This window comes from Molothrus aeneus, chromosome 6, assembly GCF_037042795.1.
Source record: "Molothrus aeneus isolate 106 chromosome 6, BPBGC_Maene_1.0, whole genome shotgun sequence".
Taxonomy (NCBI): domain Eukaryota; kingdom Metazoa; phylum Chordata; class Aves; order Passeriformes; family Icteridae; genus Molothrus; species Molothrus aeneus.
The window spans coordinates 28,939,009-28,960,487 of NC_089651.1; the positions used below are offsets into that span (position 1 = coordinate 28,939,009).

At 44.7% G+C, this 21,479-nt stretch overlaps 2 protein-coding genes across 6 annotated transcripts; one reads left to right on the plus strand and one right to left on the minus strand.

Moving 5' to 3' along the window:
* Window positions 1–1,311: 1,311 nt before the first annotated feature.
* On the plus strand, window positions 1,312–9,872 carry SLC10A1 (solute carrier family 10 member 1). 2 transcript variants are annotated; one of them, XM_066552663.1, is made up of 6 exons: window positions 1,312–1,597; window positions 2,660–3,206; window positions 3,921–4,131; window positions 5,082–5,260; window positions 6,170–6,366; window positions 7,429–9,872. In XM_066552663.1, exons 2-6 carry the CDS (start codon window positions 2,803–2,805, stop codon window positions 7,593–7,595), a joined length of 1,158 nt encoding a protein of 385 aa, XP_066408760.1. In that variant the 5' UTR covers window positions 1,312–1,597; window positions 2,660–2,802; the 3' UTR covers window positions 7,596–9,872. The 2 variants fall into 2 exon arrangements, with proteins under 2 accessions (XP_066408760.1, XP_066408761.1); XM_066552664.1 differs by having other exon boundaries at window positions 2,764–3,206.
* Window positions 9,711–14,210, minus strand: SRSF5 (serine and arginine rich splicing factor 5). Of its 4 annotated transcripts, none has more exons than XM_066552668.1 (8): window positions 14,063–14,206; window positions 13,506–13,649; window positions 13,259–13,329; window positions 12,953–13,048; window positions 12,541–12,610; window positions 11,175–11,248; window positions 10,752–10,862; window positions 9,711–10,597 (listed from the first exon to the last, which is right to left on the minus strand). In XM_066552668.1, the coding sequence occupies exons 2-8, from the start codon at window positions 13,629–13,631 to the stop codon at window positions 10,351–10,353; spliced, it is 795 nt and encodes a 264-aa protein (XP_066408765.1). In that variant the 5' UTR covers window positions 13,632–13,649; window positions 14,063–14,206; the 3' UTR covers window positions 9,711–10,350. The 4 variants fall into 4 exon arrangements, with proteins under 4 accessions (XP_066408765.1, XP_066408763.1, XP_066408764.1 ...); XM_066552666.1 differs by having other exon boundaries at window positions 9,711–10,600; window positions 14,063–14,203; XM_066552667.1 differs by having other exon boundaries at window positions 9,711–10,600; window positions 13,506–13,652; window positions 14,063–14,203.
* Window positions 14,211–21,479: the final 7,269 nt, after the last annotated feature.

Here is a 21,479-nt window from a genome sequence, read left to right on the forward strand (position 1 = left end):
TTTTCCTTTCAGGAGCTGAGCCCTTCCAGGGAGCGGCCGAAGTACGGAAAGGGCACGCTTTGCTCAGGGGTTAAACAACCGGCTCCTGCAAGGCGAGCGCATCCTCTGAGGCAAGGCGGGTCCTTGGGCACCAGGTGCGACTCCCGGGCCCGCTGCCCCGCAGTGGGAGCACACTCCTCCTCCAGCCTTTCCCACCGCCCAGGCCCCTCCGCCGGGAGCAGCAGCTTTACAGCTGAGATTCAGCTCTTTGGCCACACTTCAATGCAAACTCCCAGCTCTGGTGCCCACGTCAAATAACTAGATGTCCAAGCATGAGCCAGGGTGAAATAATGATCCTACTTTCTTCAACCAGTCTCTTCCTTGGCTCCTGTGGTGTTTCCTCCATTAACTACCAGGAACCAGTAGGAATGCTTGAACAATGTACAACTAACAGGCATTTTTTTAATTATTAGAGTCATTTAAACATTATTCTACAGTCCTGGAAAGGGTGAGAATGTTAGAACATTGTCATTTTAAAAACCTGAGCTACACTGAGTTTAGGGGAAGAGGAGGTGCTGCTGAGGCAGTAGCACTTTATAAGCGCTTTATTGCTTGGCTTGACTCGTTCTTTCTTACAAAATTCAGCACACAGCTGAAAGACAAACATGGTGAAAACCAGGCATTTCTTTAGGAAGGCTGGGGGTTCACAGGGGAAAAACTCTTGAAGTGAGGGATAAAAAATTGCTGTGGGCTTTGCTCCTGCACTTGATCTTAATTCGTATGGATCTTGCCCATGTACTACTTGGGCAGCCCTTGCTTGTGCCTGGTAGTCTTGCAGATGCCTACAGAAAATCAAAATGCACACAGTGCTGCAGGGCTCCTCACCCCACCTGCTCATCCAGAGCCCAGCAGTGAGCCAAGGCACTACTGTGCCACCACAGTGACACAGGGGGCTCAAGGCACCATCTGTGACTTACTGAAGGGCCCCCTGTGTCCAAGAAGAGCAGTGTGGTGCTCACAAGGGTATAGGAGAAGCCATGGGCATGGATGTGCAGAGCCACTGAGAGCCACAGGCACTGCTCCTTCCCACCCGATGGGGATGACTGTGCTGGCCTCCTGAGCTGTTGTTGCTGGCTTTTCCGGCCTGGCTGCCAGCCTGGAAAACAAAGTTCCCAACCAAAGCAAGAGCAAGTGGGGAGGAACACGGAGCTCTGACATTCCTGCCTGCCTCCAGCAATGTTTCCAGAGCAATAGGGCTGCAGAGGGCGAGCCTGCTGAGCTACCAGATGAATAGAAGCAATGGACATGCTACTGCAGCGTCATAATACCCTTCAGCAAAGGAATTAGAGCTCAGCCATAGTGCAGCAAATCTCCCCAGTTAAAATCCCTTCCCCAGTCCTGTTAGTACAACTACCAAAGAACAGCAACTTCCCGCTCTGTGAGGCTCTTTTAGACCCAGGTTTTATACCCTGCAAGCAGAGGATGGGATTTTACCAAGGGGGATTTTCTTGAAGCTGGAGGACTGAAGAGTACTACCGCTCACCAAGCCCAGCCAGGAAAGGATGGAACAGCGGGTGATCTGCCAAAGCTTCCTACAGCTGCATCCACTGGCACTAAGGTAACAGCATCCATTTTGCTCTGGTTTAACATGCTCAGTTCTGTTTCTAGAGTCCCTCCCTTGACCTAGGGGATGACTAAGGTCAATCTGAAGGCAATAACTGCCTTAGATGAAGGCAAAACCTGCTGAGGATCAGGAAGTATGACACCTGAGGGCATGGGAGGTGTAGGGAAGCCCATCCCCTATTACAGCCAGGGACAGGGAGGAGTGGCAGGATGAGCAGCAGTTCACCCTTGCAGAAGCTGGAGGATCAGCCACCTTTCCAGTCCCTCTTCATGCCCCAGCACCAGCTTCCCTGCACACCACAGCACTGAGTGTGTGTCATGCCATGCAGCCTTGAAAACACAGGGCAGGTACCAATCTGGGCTGGGGAACAGCTGCCTCTTTGGCTTTGCTTGGACAGTTTGTGTGATGTCTGCAGCCCCAGCTGGATCACAATGCAGAACACCCCAGGCCCTGAATGCAGCACTGCTGTGCCCATGGGGCCCAGCCTTGTGCTGCAGAGGTCAGTTGAGGTACCTACCATGCAGAACTTTCCTTCAGCACCAAGGAGGGAATAATATTTTCAAAGCTGGTAAGGCTTGGAGAATTAATTGCTATTTGCAACCAAAATATTTCTAGACAGTGGCAGACTTACATCAGGAAAAGAGATCTGAAGGCCCCTAAGAGTTTACTAGGGAAATTACTCATCCACATAGTAATATCTTCCTAGACTTCGCTATCAAAAGCTTCATTTATGGCCAGAAGAATAAGTATTTTATAATCTCAATAAAAACAAAGTACCCTGGATGCATCATGTTTTCAAGTATTGGCCTCAGCAGTATCTTGTGAATGAGAGGAGCTCTGGTTCATTTTACTTTGTATAAAGTGCCCATCTTTACCTGTCTTCTCTACCCACCTTGAGCTGTCTTCTTCTTGCTCTCAACCAGCTGTCTCATTGTGAGGGTGGATGCTGGAAGAAGTGGAGGACCAGAGCAGAAGATACACAAACTGCACAGGATATTTCCAAAATGAATGGGGTTCACAGCTGATTGCTCTAAATGCAGATTTCTGTTTCAACAGGTGCTGAAGGCTAAGAGTGGTGTCCTGAAAGAGAGCTCATGTTTTGCTTCCATTAATTTAATGTTATTTGGACTTTTGAATCAATTCTTCCCTCACCTTCCCAGCCACTTACAGAACAAGGGACCTCCTAACCCCTCAGCAGGATGAACGAGACCAAGGGAGCTTTTGATAGCCCAGAACTTTGGAGCCCAGGTTGCATGCAGAGCAGCACCTCCCTGACCAGTCTGGCACCACCATTTGCATTTGGACAGCAAGCTATGGACACAGCCCTGAATGTAATCCTTATCGTGGTCCTCCTGGTCATCATGGTGTCTCTGGGATGTACAATGGAGATAGCCAAGATCACAGCTCACCTCAGGAGACCTAAAGGTGTGGCAATAGCCATATTGGCTCAGTATAGCATCATGCCCTTGACAGCATTCATATTGGGCAAGCTCTTCCAGCTGGGCACCCCAGAATGCCTGGCCATCCTCATCTGTGGCTGCTGCCCAGGGGGAAACCTCTCCAACATCTTTAGCCTGGCACTGAGAGGGGACATGAACCTCAGGTAAGGAAAGCTATGTGTTCATTGTCCAGGCTAATCTAGTTATATGGCTGGTTCAGAAACTAATTTAATCAACATTAGGAGGCCCTGAGGAGCTGGACAAAGACTGAAATACTAAATCCAAAACATTTTTAAAACACCCATATTGCTCAATAAGTTAATTTGTCCCTGTTTTACAATGGCACTTTGTACCTTTCTCTGAATCATTGACATGCTGTTCTTGATAACATGGGTGCAGGAACACGTTTTCATCTCCACGTAGCAGTACATAGAGCATATATATATATATGCTGTGTCTATACATGCAGTTCTGTGTGCACTGATCATGCTGCCTGAAGAGGCTGCATCAGTGAGAAATGTTGAACTAGCAGAACACCACTCTCCAACAAACCCTAGCAATAAGCAAGATACAGCACGAAAATACAAAGTATTACTTTTTCTCTCAGTAGTGAATTTCTGAAATGTGAACTGTACCCTTGTCACGGGTATGTATGTACCCTTTCTCAGCATGAAGCTTGAGTCATTTTCTCCCTTCTTGATTCATATCACATCCTTCTACAATCTGACAGTGATGTTGGGGAGATCTCAGAGACAAGTTGGGAAAAAGCAAGGTAAAGTCTTCTATTAAAATCATCTGTGCAGGCAAGTAATCAGATTAGCATATTCCATTTTTAAAAAGTGTTGTTCTTCTACTGAGGGGTTGTTTCTTCATCTCAGTGTTGTAATGACCGCATGCTCCATGGTCCTGGCAATTGGATTAATGCCACTGCTTCTGTACCTGTACTTGGGAGGACTGTATGAGGGTGATTTGGAGGGCAAGGTACCTTACAAAGGAATAATCACCTCCCTGGTGCTGATGCTAATCCCCTGTGCCACTGGCATCATCTTGAATGAGAAGAAACCACAGTACACTGGCCTTATCACCAAGGTAAGAAGTATCCTGTGCTAGTTGCCATTCAATCAAGGGCCTTGGGGAAGTTCTCAAAAATAGAACCACAGACATATTAACTTCTCTAACACATGGCACAATCAATGAAAGGGTTGAGGATAGAGCTCAAGACAAGCACTTCACCACTTTAATGGTTAAAAAAGTTGCCCAAGGAGAAGTCATCCATCTTTTCCAGGCAAACACCTTGTAGCCAACTTCCTACATTTTCCTTTTGCTTCAGTTTTAACTTTGGAAGTTTTTTACTACATCAGCACTAATGAACATCATAGGCACTGCCCTCAATTACTGCTGCTACCAAAGCAGAACCCAGATAAAAACCAACCAACCAACCAACCAATAGCCACCCCAAAAGAGATTAAAACCAATCCACTGTTCTCAGAGGTCTAGCACAAAGCAAAAATCAAATCACAAAATTGCTGCTTAATTCGTTGAGATACCTATCCAACAGAAGCCACTGTATCACCAAGTGCCCACTTAGTGCCTGGAATCACATCCCTGCCTCCTTTATACATCAGGCATTTAAACAGCAAAACAGAAATCCAGACAACCATTGTCTAATTCAAGAACTCTGCTAGGCTCTACCCGTGAGTAAAGTGGTTTCCTCAGCACCTGCTTGGGGTAGACTAAAGCCACAAAGGGACCTGGACAGAGACAAGTAGCAATGCCTGAGAAACAAGCAGCTTGCGCAGCAAGAGCAGACATTTTGCACATAGACTAGAAAGGTATTTGGTTATTTAAGGTCTCTCTTGGTACTAGCCCAGGATGGTCTCTTGTTGATTACTGGTAACATGTATGTACATGAAAGGCACTTATGCCCTCTGTGTACTTCACGTGATGGACAGAGAACTGGGTACAGCAGCTTCTGACAGCTGAGGCAAATTTTGCTGGGGATTTCTCTCTTGTCCACACCTCAATCACTTTTACTTTAGGCAGGGATAGTTATGCTTCTACTGTCATCTGCTGCTATAATTGCTCTGTCTGTGGCCAATATGGGAAGCTGTATCATGGCTGTCTTGTCACCACCTCTCCTGGGAACTTCTGCCTTAATGCCCCTTACTGGATTCCTGCTGGGCTACGCTGTCGCTGCAGCCTTCAAGCTTGATGACCGGTATGTTCTTCCACACCTCCCTCCCCTCTCTCTCTCATCAGGAACAGAGAGATTTGGCAGCTCTGCTTTGCAGAGCAATGGTGAAAACTTGAATTTTAGGATTCTACTTCTGTAGAACACTGACCCCTTCACCCAAAATAGGATCTAGGAATACAACCAGACACAGTACAAGCTGGTCCCAAGCCAGTGACTCCCACAGCTTGAGTGGGAAATTACTTTAACCTCTGCTTGGCTTAGCTGAGAGGGGAGGAATAGCTAAGCAGGTGTCTTTGGCACAGGCACCTGATCACCATGGAAGGCTCACTGAACAAGTAGATGGATGGTTTTGGCTTAAGGCCACTAGTGACCTGCTAAACATATTACCACCCTCTGCTCTTGGTAATGAAGCTGGGGGGAAAAATTAGTTCCAAGAAAAAACCCAAACGCAAAACAACTGAGAAATACCAACAGAGCTCAAACCCCAAGTGACACGATTATTCCCCAGCTGGTTACTACCTCAAATCAGTCAGTGCATTCTCAGCTACAGCCCCAGGAATTTAGAATGAAAACCTGACCTATAAAACCTGCTCCTGCTTGTCCTACATAAACCAGGTAGGAATCCTCCTAGTCTTTATACCTTCATATGTTGGACTCTTACCACCTCAGGAGATTACTTCTCTGCAGGAAGCTGCAGAGTCCAGAGCAGGACACAAGGCCTCCCATGCCATTGTGAACAAAGTTCACATTTGTAACATGATCTGTCTCTGCCCATTGCCAATGGAGCAGGAGGCAAAACCTTCTGGGACTGCAGTATTGTTCCTGACAGAGCAGCTTTTAGCCACAGGAAGTGCACCAGCAAGGTAGGCAGGGCTCTGTTTTAGTTGCCTGGAAGCAATTTAAATCTGTAATCTATTTAACTTTCTCCTTCAGGTGCAGACGGACAGTGTGCATGGAAACTGGCTGCCAGAATGTACAGCTTGGTTTAGCTATCCTCAAGGTTGCCTGTGCCCCAGAGATCATTGGTCCCCTGTACTTCTTCCCACTGCTCTACTTGCTGTTCCAGCTTGGAGAAGGATTTCTGCTCATCCTGGCCTTTCGGATCCATGACAGAATAAAGCAAGCCAATGGCAAGTACAGCTTTGTTCCTTTAGTTCTTATACTTTCCATGCTAAGCCATACATGCTTACAATGTAACCACCAATGCATCGCTGCTTTATAAAGGCAGAATCCAGTTGCTCTTTAACTAGGGATTACATACCCAGCACCTTAAATTCAAATCAGAGTCAAAAATTCTGGGGTAACTGAACACCTTAGAAATATTCCATGGACTTCTTGCATGAGCAGGATATTTCATACAGCTACATACTATCAAAACTACCAGTGCTCAGGTTTTCAGAGTCTGGTGCTTTAAGCTACAGTGAACACCCTGTGAAAGTCCTGACTGGCACTGAGCACATGCAAAGAACAGAGGTGTTTGCGTGTGGCTAAAACTACACAAAAACATTACATATTCTTTAATGCAATGAATCCCAGCTTTGCTTCAAGCTGTTAAGTGATTCCCTGAGAGGACAGAACTGCCAAATACTGCAGCCAAAGGAACAAAACATTTGGATCTTTTGCTAGAAAAGTACATTTAAAAGTACATAAAGAGATTGAAACTTCATTTTAAAATATATACAATACTGGTACAGATGTGAAATAGACTCGTCTCCAACTCCAGGAGGTCCCTAATTCCAAGCTCAGCTGACTGCACAGATGGCTGAATGAGATCCTCCACCCACCACCCCTCTGATGCTGCCAGTACTTTTCTCCACTGCCTTGGAAGAGATGCAGCAGAGTAGCTGCTACAGAGCTGCTTCAGGATCACTTCACCACATCTTATAGCTATGCTGGAGGACAACTTAATGGTGGGGGGGAAACACACTCACTTGGATCCTTGGGTGTGCTCAGAGCAAAGGAGTTGATACTGGAAACAGACATGCAGGTGCTAGCAAGACTAAAACAAAAAGGTGGTATTCCAGCCTCCGGGTCATAAATGACTGGAAACAAAATGGCTTCAGTCTTTCAGCTGGAATCCCAAGTTCCTTCCTCTTGTTTTAAATTACCCAGTAATTCTAGTTGTAGTTGTCACAATCTTTCCCTAACGTGGTTTCAGAATTGCCTATTCTCACATTTTTCTCTTTCTTCAGATGCAGCAAAAATTATCTGTGCAGGTGCGGACACATTTAGAGCTCAAGAAATGAAATCAGTGTTAAGACATTGCAGAAACAGTGGAAAACCAGGAAAACAATATATGGATTCTGCAGCAGTTTCTCTCACAACCTTCCAAGCTCCACCTTCTGCAGCCAGCTCATAGGTCTCCAGCTGTTCTGTCAAACCTATCGATATGCTCACTTCACAGCAGCCACAGAGCCATCTGCACCCATGGTTATTCCCCAAAGACCTTGCTCCAGACTAAGCCTCACTCTGTAAGACCAGAGAGGAGACTTTCAGTGACTTCAAAGTCATTGCGACAACCCTTTAAGAAGCTGAAAAACACGCCCAGTGATTGTCCCAGTCTTACCTGTAAGAAAATCACTGCCTACATCAGTTCCCGTTCTTCATTTCAGTTACCTGTAACTGTCCTGCTGGCACATAATGGAAGCAGATCCTGACAATACCACTGCAGATTAATGTAAATCCTTTACAGACCCAGAATGAGTTGTGAAGTTTCTCCATGCAGAAGCCAGTGAGATCAAATGCACAGCCAAGCAAGCCCATGGGCTGTTGGTTTCTCCCATCCTCCAACAGGTACTATGCGGTACCACTGATTCCCCAGAGCAGGGGCCACACAAACCATGATCATAGCTACAAACTGCCTTTGTATGCTGAGTTTGGGCCCAGCAAGCTGTAGTTCCAACACCAGATGAACCTTAAACATGCCTTCTTTTGTAGCAGTCACTGAACTCAACAGCACACCTGTTCTAGACACCACCTAGGTATGGTTGCACTACACACACAGTACCAGAAAAGACTGGCATCAACATCTCCCATGTCCAGACTACACCTTGTAACCCAAAGTAGTTCATCTTAATTAAGAATAAACTGGTTTGTACCAAGAACCTACAATAAATAAACAGTGTCATTTCTTATGCCAGGAATCAACATAAGCCTCCATACTGCAAAGCCTGGGAATTTAACAGGAAGCTCATCATTACAAGAGCCAGCTCCCCAGGGATAATGCAGGCACCTGTTCATGCTGCTTGCACGGCAAGTAAGCGGTGTGGTCTAGAAACACAATTCGGAACAACTATTTATGGAGCAGGTAATACTTCACATTTAGCCTGAAAGAAGTCAGTGATCCCTTTCATCCCATCAAGTACCTTCAGCCACTTGGGTTCCAGTGGAAGCCAAGTCCCACCTGGACACAGATGCCCATCATCATCCAAGTTAGGATGATCGACTCAAGATCTCTACACAGCTGACCTTCCAACCCTGATGAGTGTGAATGCTATCTTTACCCCTACACGTCAGAGCCCTCTTACTAGACATCTCTTGGGATGAACATCTGCACCACTAAGGCTCTGAGAATGAAGCCTCCCATTCCCCAAAGCTGAGTGGTAACAACCCAGTTAACTGCGGATCCTACCCCCTTCCCAGGCCTGCTCTCAGGTGTGCCTGGCAGCCCAATACACTGCCACCTCAACAGACAGACCCACGCAGTACAAGAGCTCCTCCTCCTTCCTGAGCCTGGCACCCGAGAACTCTGCAGCAGCAGCGAGAAAGGGCAGCAGGGCTGCAGAGGCCAAACACCCAACCTCCCACAAGGCCAGACCTTGCTCCCAGAGGAACCACCTTGCACTTCCTACCCAAATCTGAGCCTAGGCTACAAAGATCTTTTTAAAGGTTTCTACAGATTACTAGAACAGCTTTGTAAAGCACTTTATAAGAAAACACATTATTTAAAAAAATTAATTCTTAAGTTCTTGTGGGGGAGGGCTTGAGAATACAGGGGCTGCAGAGAACTGCTGCCACTGGAAGGCACAAACACTAAAACATAGATCCTCATGGTACTACTACTGCATTACTCCCACCCACTGACTTAAAAATCCCTCTTCCCACAGAATGAGGACCAATGCTCACAAAAATGGTTTATGTACACTTCAGTGTTCTCATACAAACATGCACAAATACATTAAGGAAGAATGCTGACTGCATGTCTTTAACGCTCCACACTTATTATCCCAAGTCATTAAAAGCTAAATGACTCATCCACTCCACTTTTTGCTATGAACTATGACAGCCTGATTATCCATGTTCTTATTTCAGAACACAGAGACATCCAAGGACATCACACAACGTATTTAAAAGGATGCTAATTCTCATCCCTGTCCAAAACAGTTATCACTTTGGCACAGCTCCACCTTTAGGAAACATTTTAACACAGTCACAACCACTTTATTAACAACAAGAAACAAACTAGAAGCAGAAATGTTTCTTTATACTTTATTTGAACTATTTTATTCTTAGGTATCAAGAAATAAGAGTGCTTTTTAGAATATTATTACCACAGGGCAGTGAAATGGGCATTTTCTTATTGTAGTGCAAGTCTTATTAAATGAAAATATTTTAAAATAAAGTTTTATTACCAGTACCGACCAGCACTTAATCTGCTGACCTATAGCTGAAACAATGTCTCAAAAGCACAAAAAAATACCCTCTGAAATAAAGCTTTATGTACAGCACATAGAGAGCTCTCTTAGATGTCTAAAACTATTAGTCTGAGACATTAATGCTTTTAGTTGCTATTCACAGTTGAAGATACTGAGAATTAAGTGTTCAGATGACTTTAGAGTACAAAAAAATTTGTCTGGTTTAGTTATAAAGAGCTCTGCCAATATACACAAACTATACACTTCAGACATTCACAAAAAATGTGAGCAAGAAAAGGGTTATCAAAAACATTTAATACAATTAGTCAATAACCCTTCCCACCATGGTCCACATCTACAAAGTTCCCCTTTCCCTCCCCTCTCCCCATCCAAACCCTTTCCCACAGAAAGTCACATACTTACCACAAGTTTTAGCAAGTATGGTTTAAAAAAGGGCCCCAAGGGCAAGTTATTTATAGTTCAGTTGCCACTGTCAACAGATCTGGACCTCGATCTAGACCTCTGCCGGTCTACGGATGACGGAGATTTGGATCTGCTGGAAGAAGCCCGTTTCTGGCTCTTGTTGGGCAGCGGAGATCTGCTGACTGACCGCGACTTGCTGCGGCTCCTGCTGCGTGACCGGCTGTAGGACTTGCGGCTGCGGGAACGAGAGCGGCTGCGCGAGCCGGAGGAGCTCCTGCTGCGTGACCGCGACCTGCTCCGGGACCTACTGAGGAGCCAAAGGGGGAGCGCACTCAGTGCCAGCCACGGAACCCCACGGCCCCAACCAGGCACTCCACAGCCCTCCAGCTCGGCTGCCTGGTCACTGACTCCAAAGGTCCTCACTGAATGTTTAACCATTATAGAGTAGAAATCCGTACCTGTGCCTTTTGCTGCCTTCAATTAGTTTGATTTTCCTTCCATTAATTTCTTTACCAGAAAGCTTTTCGATAGCATTCTTTAAATCACTGTAAGAGGCAAATTCAACCACCCTATGGAAAAAAAAACCAAACCAAACATAAGGCTCACTATTACAGGTTGTAGTTACCAATAAAAGCAAAATTTACACTGGGAAAAAACCAAACAAACAAAACCCCAAAACCTACACTGCTCAGCGTAATTATCCCTTGTCATCACTGAAGCATGAAAAATTCCCCTCCCCAAACATTTCCCACATACATTTTCAAAGGGTAGCAAATTAAGCCATGAACAGCTGCTGACACTGAAAGTAGCCAGCTTCCCTCCCTGAATATTACATATCCAGGTTACTCTACAGCTTTCAAGAGATCACTTGATAGGCTTACCCTTCATTTAACTTAGGTCTGTGTGCATCTGCAAAGGTTACTTCCCCGGCTTGCCTCATGAAGTCTTTGAGATCCTAACACAAGACCACTTTTGTTACGCAAAGAAGTGAAATGAACATTTACTTATACAAAAGTAGCTTAAAGCAAACAAAAGAAACTTATGACTACTGAAAGAGAAGTCGTTAGATAAATCACAAACATGGCAACTGCCATACTTGTAATCAAAACTGCATTATCTGTATCACGATCTGTATCAGGGCACGAAATAAATGAGAAAAGCATATTGCTTTAAGCAAAATGCTAATAAAAGGGTCTTAACATTAGGGTAAGTATTAGTCTAAAATGATTTTATAGATTAAGTAGCAAAGAGAAAGAAAGAGAGAGAAAAAAGAAATAAAAAGCACATTTTTATATCTACTGAATTGACTTTGAAATGCTACCCATATATTTTTTGGACTATTTCAGTCTCCATTTACATTACAAGTCTTATACGAATACAAAATTACATTTACATAACACCAATTATTTTGTGCCCCATATGTCATTAAAAATATAGTTTACTTTACCTTTATAAACATTTCCCTAGGCTAGCCAAGCAGCAAACTGCATTAAGCGACCGGAGATACCGTCATGACATATGCCCGACTGGCTCTTCGCCACCCACTTGCCGAACACTACCCAGTCGATGGAAGCCATTAATCGCACTGCCCTCCCTATCAGGAGACTATGGATGGATCCATTCTCTATGCTTGATGGCACCAAGGACCACTTTACTGCGATCAGGATTCCAACGACCACCTAATTTCCAATCTTTCAACTCTTTTCGACCAGGACCTCGTTATTCGGAAGCGTTACAGGAAGAACAGCTCTCAACTTAGGAATCAGATCTCGTTAACGCTCTGGGACCGCTGCAATGTGGCACTTTAAGGAGTGCATCGATTACGTCTAGACCGGCAAACACAGATCTAGAGGTGGCCAAGTGACATTGTAGGAGCTGACTGGAAAGTCAACCAGGCCCGACCAAGAGTGACCAAGACAGAACGATTAGGATAACCCACAGGCACTCCTCGTCATAAGGCCAACGACACAGATAGGCTGGCAAATAAAGGGTTTAATATGTGGTTAAAATGGATTTTAAAAACAAGAAAAAAATAAATATATATCCTCAAACATATAAATGTATTATTATTATGAATTAACATTAACTAGCTTTCATTCAAAATATTTAAGTTACATTACTAAAAATCATATTAATTACATAAGCATTTTAATAAATTAGGTTTCAATTTAATTAATTGTTTTACAAAATAATTACATTACATTCCCATTAAATGAAGTCAAAATAGTTAATCATGTTTCAACAAACCTGCCAGCTGACACGGGAAGACAAATTTTCCACTATGAGGCGATTTTCTGTTCTTAGAGGCGGGGCGTTTCTGTTTTGAAACAAACAATTCTGACTTCTATCAGTAAATACAATACAACCATGTTAATATTAATGAAGGCTGTAAGAGCTAGTATCAGCATATCATTATTAGTACTATAACCTAAGCTATGTAATGGCCTGAGCAATCTAGGGCACTCATTAAATACTTAAGGGAGGAAGTGTAAGGATGACAGGCATATCTGAGAAGTTCTGTAATCTTCACTATCCTGCTGCCACATCAAACGACTTAAAAGGCAAATAACACCTTTTAATAGCTCATTGCAGCTCACATTCTCTGGGGTGAGCCCAAAGCATTCTTTTTTAAGCTGCACTGGCTCAAAGCTGCACTTACCTCCTGTCACTGCGCGGGCGGCGGCTACTGAACCGGTCAGAGTACCTCCCTCTGCCTCTGCCCCTCGAGCGTGCTCTGGCATGCTCAATGGTCACCCTGTGAAGAGAAACACATAACAAAACACGTGTTTTTACGTATTTCTTCTTTGGTACACAGCTGTAATTCTCAGGACAAAGACAAACCAAACAAAACCAAAATAGTTTGACCAATACTGATAACACGATTCAAACTGAAATTGACTCTTACAAATTGACTTATACAACCCTTATCCCCAACGTTGTATAGCCATGAAATAAGATACCTCACCTCTCACTGCAAAGTTCTTTTCCATCCAATTCATAAACAGCATCATCTGCATCCCTTGGATCCTCAAACTCCTGCACAACCAAGACAATAAAACCAAACAATTACACTCCAATGAACGAGCAGATGCTGATTTGCCACGCGGTGTGCCTTCGTGGGCACGTTAATGATTTTCTTTCGAAGGAGCTTCATAAACCTCAAACGCGAGCGAGCACCAATGGGGTGGGGAAGGGAGAGGGGGCGCACTCACCACGAAGCCAAAGCCCCTCTTCAGGTCGATGTCGCGGATGCGGCCGTACCCCTTGAAAAACCTCTCCACATCCTTCTCCCTGGCGGCCGGGTTCAGCCTCCCGATGAAGACGCGGCAGCCGCTCATGGCTGTGTTTGCGCGACCCTGCTGCGGGGACAGGCGCGTCAGGCCCGCCGGTGACTCAGCACCGCCCGCCGCCGCTGCCGCACTGCGCCAGCCGGCCCCGCCCCCGACAAGGGCCAATGGGAATGCGGCGGGCGGACACCGCCTCACCCCCGCCCAATAGGAGCCCGGACCGCGGCCTCCGGCCCCGCCCAGCTGCTTCCCCGCCCCCCCAGCTGAAGAAGAAAAGCAAACGCCATCGCTCTACCACAAAATGGCGGCTGTGCCGCACCCGCCTGCGGCACAGACCCTGCCGCTCCGAGCGGAACGGAGCGGCGACAACGCCGGCCGGGGTCCCGCCGGCCGGCCGGGCACACAGCACAAGCGCCCCGCACCGCACAAGCTCATTTCCCCCGCGCTCCGCTCTGCGGGGAAGCCCCGGAAGTTTTACGAACCTGGGCTGTGGGTCTCGGAGCAGGCCGAGCCGGACGGTTGCGCGGTGCGGCGTGGTAGACGATCGGCGGATCGGTCGGGCAGATACGTCCACCCCGGGCGACAGACGACTCCGAGTGCTGCGCAATACCGGCGCTGCGCCGCGAAATGGAGGCGGCCCCGCGCGTCAGCACCGCCCCGCGCGGCCATTGGCGGAGGCGGCGGCCACGCCCCTCCTCGGGGAATCCAGGTCAGGGCGGGGGGGTCGCGCCGGCCCCCTCAGCCGGAGCCATGTTGGGGCGGCAGCGGGGATAAACAAACAGCCCGGGGTGCCGGGGGCCTCGGCCGGGAGAGCTGTGCTGAGGGGTGAACACGACCATCGGGGCTCTTTTACTCACCCCATACACACAGGCTAAAACCTGTGCCGCTCTCGTGTGCGGGCAAGGCCTTGCGTCAGGCATTTCTGGCTACTGATAAACAAAGAGTGAAGGGAGGAAAATATATAAGGAGCTTCTGATATGCTGAAATCCTCATTTGGAATCAAATGTGTGCGACAAGGGAGAGAGCTGAGCTTTGTCTCCATTTTTCATAATTCTGCAGAATTTATCTGTTTGGCTTCTAGGTGGCTGCAGTAAAGGCAAGAGATTATCCCAAGGGGTATTTGAAATGAAGGAGACATCTGGAAGTTGAAGATACACCCACTAGTCTTCCAGTACAGACAGAGGCTGCAGCTCTGTGCCCCTCTTTGCCAGATTTGTGCAGTGCTGGATCAGTTGACTTTACACAAAAAGCCAGCAGGCTTACAGCTGCACCAGTCTGCCTCTTTTGATGCATTTTGATAATTACAGTATGATCCTTTTAATAGCATTTTCCTGACTTGTCATCTGAAGTCCCATGCTTCCCTGAGTCCCAGCCCCTACCCCTTCCCTTTGGGGACCATCTTTGTTCCACCCAGGGTCTGTTATTAATGACCTCTATGGGATGAATTTCTCCTTTTCATGCTTAGTCACTGACATCTGTTTCCCTGGAACAATACAGCACGTGATGGTGCTGACATCATAGCTTTATATGACTGCCCCCATAGTCACTCCTCAAACTGCAACAGCATGCAGAGTTCCAAAAATGGGAAAGTTATTTCTGCTGCATGCAGTGATGAGAAAGGCTACCATGTAGCTAAAGGTTTGGTAAGGGCACTGTCAGCATCACTCACTTCTTTCTTGCGTTCCAAAGATGCACATTTCTGTCCCAAGCAGAGGCAGCATCTGTGAGAAAAGCCAGGATGATGCACAGATGGGAAAATCTCTAGTACAGGGAGGACTTTGAGCAAGGAAAGACAATGCTGGTGATTATCCCTGTGGATCATAACCTGCTGAGGAAGATAAATGTTAGATGGCACGTCTGAATGTAAGAGTGCTAATTTCGTAGAGAGTTACAGTGCTTTAACAGGTGCCGTGGGAACAGGCTGTTCTGTTCCTGTCAACACCAGCACTCCTGTCTGCAGAGTGAACTGGTACACAAAGCTAAACCAGCAAAAGGTAGTGCTGGAAAAGGCAGCAAGCAGACTTCTGAAGGTTTAACTCCATGAAAACCAGCTTGTAGTGAGAGAAAAACAAAACTGAAAATAACTTCAGTTTCAACAAAACTGAATAGAGAAAGGAGGAAGGGGCAGGAGTGCCTCTTTAAGGAAGAGCTGCTCAATTTAGCAGTGCAAAGCTGCAGTTTAAAAAGCCTTGTCCTTGTAACTGCCAAGCAGAAATCTCCCTGCATCAGAACACTGGATGAAAAGCATCAAAACTCAGGAGAAGATTCAGAAGACAACAATCCCTCTTTAGGACATTTCCTGTGTTACCTAAGTCTATTACCAGCAAAAAGTTGACATGCTCTTTGAGTCTCATGGATTTCTCACGTGAGGGTCATGAGCAAGCACGTCTGTTTCCTACCCAGTTTCTCCAAGTTTTCTGTAAACAGGCAGCGCTATTCCTCCCTCTGGCTTGAGGTGGTCTGAAGACCACCTAGGCCTTGTTAATATTATTGCTGCTGGCTAGCCCAGTAGTGTCCATATTCCTACATTCCTGCAGTTCTGGTTGTTGAGAGCCACACAAACAGGCTAAAATCCTTGTAGTTTATTAATCAAGGGAATTAAGTAAATACAGTACTATTTGGAAGTGAGAAAGTCATGAGGCAGCAGAAGATGAAATGAAAGTTGAAACAAAGTCTCAGTCAGATACCAATAATGTCTGCTTGTGAAAAACTGTTGATAAGGAAAAACTCTTTGCTGTCTCTTCCAAATTTAAAAAAAAAGTAATTAAAAAAGTAATCAAATGAAACTAATGAAGTCCGGGTCAAAATGTGCAAAAAGAGGTGTTTCTTCACCAACTGATAGTAACCTGTGGCATAACTTGCTGCAGGATGCTCTGGATACAGGAAGTTTATATGGCCTCACCCTACAGACAGTTTTAAACCAGGGAGGAGGAGGAAACGGGAAAAAAGGAACAAGAGAGGAAAAAAGAGACTTCAGTTCAGAGACTGCCTAGCATTGCTGAAGACCCTCTACAAAACCTGCTGTCCCACAGATCCTCAGTGAAGCTGCTGTGTAAGCCATGTAGCCAGAGACTTAGCACTTTGCCCAGTTCTACAAGACTTCTTGAATGAATGCTACTGGTGGATATACTTGTTACTTCTTCCACCATGGTTATCTGTGTTAATCTCCTCTACTGTTCTTTGTTTTCTCCTTTCCTGTACTCTTGGTTACCTATGCATTCTCTGTTCTGTTTTTTTCCAAACTCCATGACTAACTAAACTAACATATTTCTGTTACTGCCACATAAGTGTAGCTCTCTCAGAAGTAGCAACGACGAGGGTTCAAGAACAGCTTTACAAAAGTGTCAAGTAGGCAGCAAACACTGAATAGAGAATTTAATCATTGAGCACCAATTGCTTTTCTTCAAAATATTTGGAGAAAGAAAATGGAAATTGACCAAAAAATAATAGAATAACACATTCAGAAATGAGTTTTTCACAGTTTTTTGTTTTTTGGTTTTTTTTTTTCTGTTTTTCCACTTTTTGGGAAAGCTTTTTGAATTGCTCATTCTTGTATCTTAGTGTCAGGCTGAGAGCCCTTGCCCACCACCCAGAAGTATATTTAGCAAGTAGAATATTTTTTTTTTTGGCAGACTGTAATTCAGGTGAAACGTGCTGCCCTGGGGCTGTGTCACTGAGCAGTCAGTAGAGTTAGGGAGCCTGACTGAGGGCTGCTCTTCCACAGCCCAGACAGACCCTCACAGCCTCACCAGCCTTGTTTCAGCTGGCTACTGCCAGAATGCCCTGGATAACAGCTCCTCACACTCACCCTTTCTAGCCAAATGTAATAATTAACATCCCATTAATTATAGCTCAGCAGCAGGATTAAGCTAGTCCTGAAGGTACCTTAGGTACAGGGGGGTCTGTAGATCAACAGTGAAGTTGCAGACTTTACCTTTAGCTCAGGTGAGTGTGTGTCTTCCATGGCTGTGGCTCAGGAAGAAGGAGCAGAGGCAGGAACTGATCATCCCCTCTCATGGACATGGAGCAGGCACTGCCTGTCTCTGCAGTTTGCCACTCTGTGAAGCAGAAGGCACATTGACCACAGAATAGTGCACCATCACATCAGATCATATCCCAGTAGGAATTTAATAATGACAAGGCCTTATGCTCCATCACATTTTTACATTATCTATAAATGCAACAAGGTTTAGGTTAGCTTTTATGCAAATTTTTGCCAACTGCACATGGGCAGCTGGAACCTGGTCCAGCATGAAGATTACAGGTACAAAGTGGAAAGGGTGTTTTTTTCCTTGAATCATCAGAACAAGTTTACACCAGCTCAGTGTGTTTACTTTTAGATGCTGAACGCAAACAGGTGAGGAAATCTCAGACCACTGTGAGAGTGAGCTGTAGACTGCTGCAAAAACACCTTATGGGGTCAAAGCTATTTATAAACCTTCAGAGGGTAACAGGAGATCATCTGCAGGATCATGTATCCTTCCTTGTCTGGCCCTTTTCTGAAAGCCATGTAAGCCCCTTTCTGATTTAACTTCATGTTAGAGCTACCCCCAAATACAACAACAGCCGTGCTCTGCCATTACATTTCCAAGCAGCTTAAATCACGCTATGTCTTTGTTTTAACAAACCACTTTCTTTGTGTACAAAGACATAGGGACTAACACTGTCAACAGTTTTTGTTTTCAGCAGAGGGCAGATTGTAAACACTGAACATGTCATCTTCACCGTTTGCTTAATTGAGACACAGTACTCACTTTAAACAGAGTATGAAGAACATAGGTCATAATAAAGGAAGAATAGGATGAAGAAAGTTCACCTTTTCTCAAGAAAACAGCACTTTTAATCCTTAAACTCTGTGAAGTTACTAATGAACCATTCCTGAGAAATCTCTAATATACCAAATGCCTGATTTCCTAGTGATGCAGTGATTTTTTTGATTGGCAGACTTCAAAGGTCAGAAAGGCAATGGCACAAAAGATTAAATCATCAATTTTTACACACTTTCATTCAGTAAACTGGTCAGATGCTTCTGCTGACAGGGCAGGCAGTCAAGATCAAGACATTTCAAATGAATACAACACTACTTACTGCAATAACTAAGTTATCAGGGAGGGGGGGAATGGAGATGTGTTAACCCTGACCATAATAAATCTCTTAGTCCATTTTTAAGCAACTAGGAAAATGCCAAAGTAAAAATTCATTTTAAGCTGAAAGTACAACTTTTTTAGAGTTGGCACTCAAAATAGCTCATTGACAAGCCTAGAAGCAATTCCTTTGGGGAATCAGGGGTCTCTTCTTAGCATGGAATCATTCAACACCTGCATTAATAATCTGTTAAACAGATTAGAGCATGTAGTGTTAGAACATGCAGGTGAATCAGGCTGGGAAGAGTTTCAAATACTCTGAAGACAAGAAAAGAGGATGTAATATTTAAAGGCCAAGTTATGAAATGAATGGCAGAATGACAGTAAGGCAAGATTTAACAATAACTCCAGTTTCCTCACCAGACTACAACACCATTCATAAAGAGGAATAGATATTGTTTTCTGCTATATTTGATGAATAGAAGTCAAACCTTTGTGGAAGGCTGTAGTGTTATCAATGCTGTAAGTTCCTTCTGTTCATCTCACCCTATTTTCACATGCAGGTCAAGTCTGGGGAGGATAGTACAAATCAACGGTGTGTTTATTTCTTATTGCTAGGACACAGTTAAATTGAGGAAAAAGCCAACATTAAAACATTTTACCACATACTTACCCAGTCCAGGAAAAGTGTCAATAGGCTGTAATTACAAGAGACTGTTTAAAATAGAGGTCACATTACATTTTTCCTTTCTTGTTTTTGTTTTACATATAGTAAAACAAAAACAAGAAAGGAAAAAGCTTACACAAAAATATATATTCTACCTTTCAGGAAATCAGAGAACCAATTCTAACAAATGCTCTGGAAAGGAGATATGATCAAATGAAGTGCAACTGAAAAAAATCAGAAAATTTGCAAATGGCATGATTACAACCAAATATACTGAGATGAAAAGAGATGCAGTGGAAAGGACCAAACGCTGCTCAAATTATTCCCATTGAAATCCCAAAAGCAGGCCAGAAAGGTAAATAAAGAGACAGGAGAAGAAATGGAAGAAATTAAATGCTTAAAAAAAAAAGGAGAAAAATCTGAAATTAGCAAAAACAATATAAATGAATGGGATGACCTGATGTACAGGGAAAGGCACTAAAGCTTGCCCAACTGATCCTCATTAAAATGACAAGATTTCATTCCCTTTCCTGAAAGGAACTGGAATATATATACACATATATATAACATTATGCTTCCTTCAGCCTTCTGATGGATGTTGCTGGAAAGCAAACTGTATTTTCAGTACCTGTTTAACCATCCAGGAATTATGCATAACTTGCATTGTATTTGTATGTCACTTTAGTTACTTGGAAAAGGTGTGTGTGTATATAAGCATTATAACTCTTTGAATGTTCTCATACCAGTACCAAGGTGTTTCTTTTCATATTGCCTAAAGATACATGTATACATGATCTTTCTATAGATGTCACTTGATGCCACAGTCAGTTCAGTGACAGGCCTGTTTCTGGAGGATCCTGCTCCCAGCTTCTCATTCTTGCTGTTCTTTCTCCTTCCATTTTACCAACTCAACTTTCAGGGCTACTCTAATAAGAATTATTTTGGTTTTTTGAACCAGAACTATCACTCCTCCCCCTTGACAGGGCTGTGCTGTCAGAGGAGTACTAATGAGATCCACATCTCACCACATTCACACCAGAGAATTTATCTCTGAAGTGCTTATTCCCTACTGGGGACTGTGCCACCAGGTAACATCAAGCCCTTGACCTTTAAACTATCCCATGATCTATGTGACAAATACAACAACACAGAGCTAGAATAATTAGTGAGGGCACTGGAATTCACCCTTCTGCAAACCCATAATACCAGCCAGCCGAGCCCTCAAGAAGACAATTAATTCTCTGAAAATTTCCCTTGCAGCCACAAGTGCTGGAAAGGCTGTCTAAATGTAAGAGAAAATTAAGCAGATTTTAGCTTGTATTATCCTCAGACATGGATTCTGTCTGCAAGAAGCCCTTCATGAGCAAGGGGGTGTTTGGTGCCACAAAGCACTCTCATCTTCAGGCATTAAGGAGTGATCAGCACCAGCAACTATAGAAGTGAGGTGGGACAGCTCCCGGGGGGCAGCAGCTGGAAGGCTCAGGGAAAGACCTCTGCAATGGTTCACCTCTTATTTCTTAAGCATAGGGATTTGTCTGAACCATGCTACTCTCTGTGTAGACTTTAAAGGCCTGTATGAGGGTCAGCTCAGACCAAGTTAACCTCAGAGCCCTGACACTGATGTGCAGTGAGCTGCAGTGCATGCAAGGCTGCAAGGCTCAGTAACTCATGCACATATTCCACCTATTGCTCTAGAGTAAAGTGTTTGGCCACCACAATGTTCTGAATATGAGTCTGCCCAAAACAAAAGACATGATTGTGCAGATCTCTTTTCTATTTGGCACCATTTCTGCAGCTCTAAAACAGCCATGGCTTCTCTCATGCAGCCCCCTGAGCTGCACAGTGCATTAAATAATGCCACAACAGCTTTTCCAAGGGTCTGATACTGCTACATGACTCTCCAGCATCCCCAGTTTGCTAGTTCCCAGCAAATACACAAGCAGAAAAGTTCTCTTATGACTACTGTCAAATTCAGGCATTGAATGGCAAGGAGGGGAAGCCACAGGCACAGGCTATTCCAGACAGGCAGAAAGCTGGAACACAAAGAGCCTGGCAGGTCAGTCCATTCTTCATTACTTGCTCTATCTTCTCACCACCACCTTCTGCCTTTCCACAGGAAAATATGTCCCCTCTCCAGCACAGAGACAA

What these genes read in the sequence shown, in the direction of transcription:
- SRSF5 (XM_066552666.1), bottom strand. Translation starts at nt 13,631, where the DNA reads ATGAGCGGCTGCCGCGTCTTCATCGGGAGGCTGAACCCGGCCGCCAGG. An exon ending in AAAGAACTTTGCAGTGAGAG is followed by an intron (nt 13,049 to 13,258) that starts GTGAGGTATCTT and finishes TTCTCTTCACAG; the next exon opens with GGTGACCATTGAGCATGCCA. An exon ending in AGACCTAAGTTAAATGAAGG is followed by an intron (nt 10,863 to 11,174) that starts GTAAGCCTATCA and finishes TTTTTTCCATAG; the next exon opens with GGTGGTTGAATTTGCCTCTT.
- SLC10A1 (XM_066552663.1), top strand. Translation starts at nt 2,803, where the DNA reads ATGAACGAGACCAAGGGAGCTTTTGATAGCCCAGAACTTTGGAGCCCA. An exon ending in AGAGGGGACATGAACCTCAG is followed by an intron (nt 3,207 to 3,920) that starts GTAAGGAAAGCT and finishes TCTTCATCTCAG; the next exon opens with TGTTGTAATGACCGCATGCT. An exon ending in ACACTGGCCTTATCACCAAG is followed by an intron (nt 4,132 to 5,081) that starts GTAAGAAGTATC and finishes CTTTTACTTTAG; the next exon opens with GCAGGGATAGTTATGCTTCT.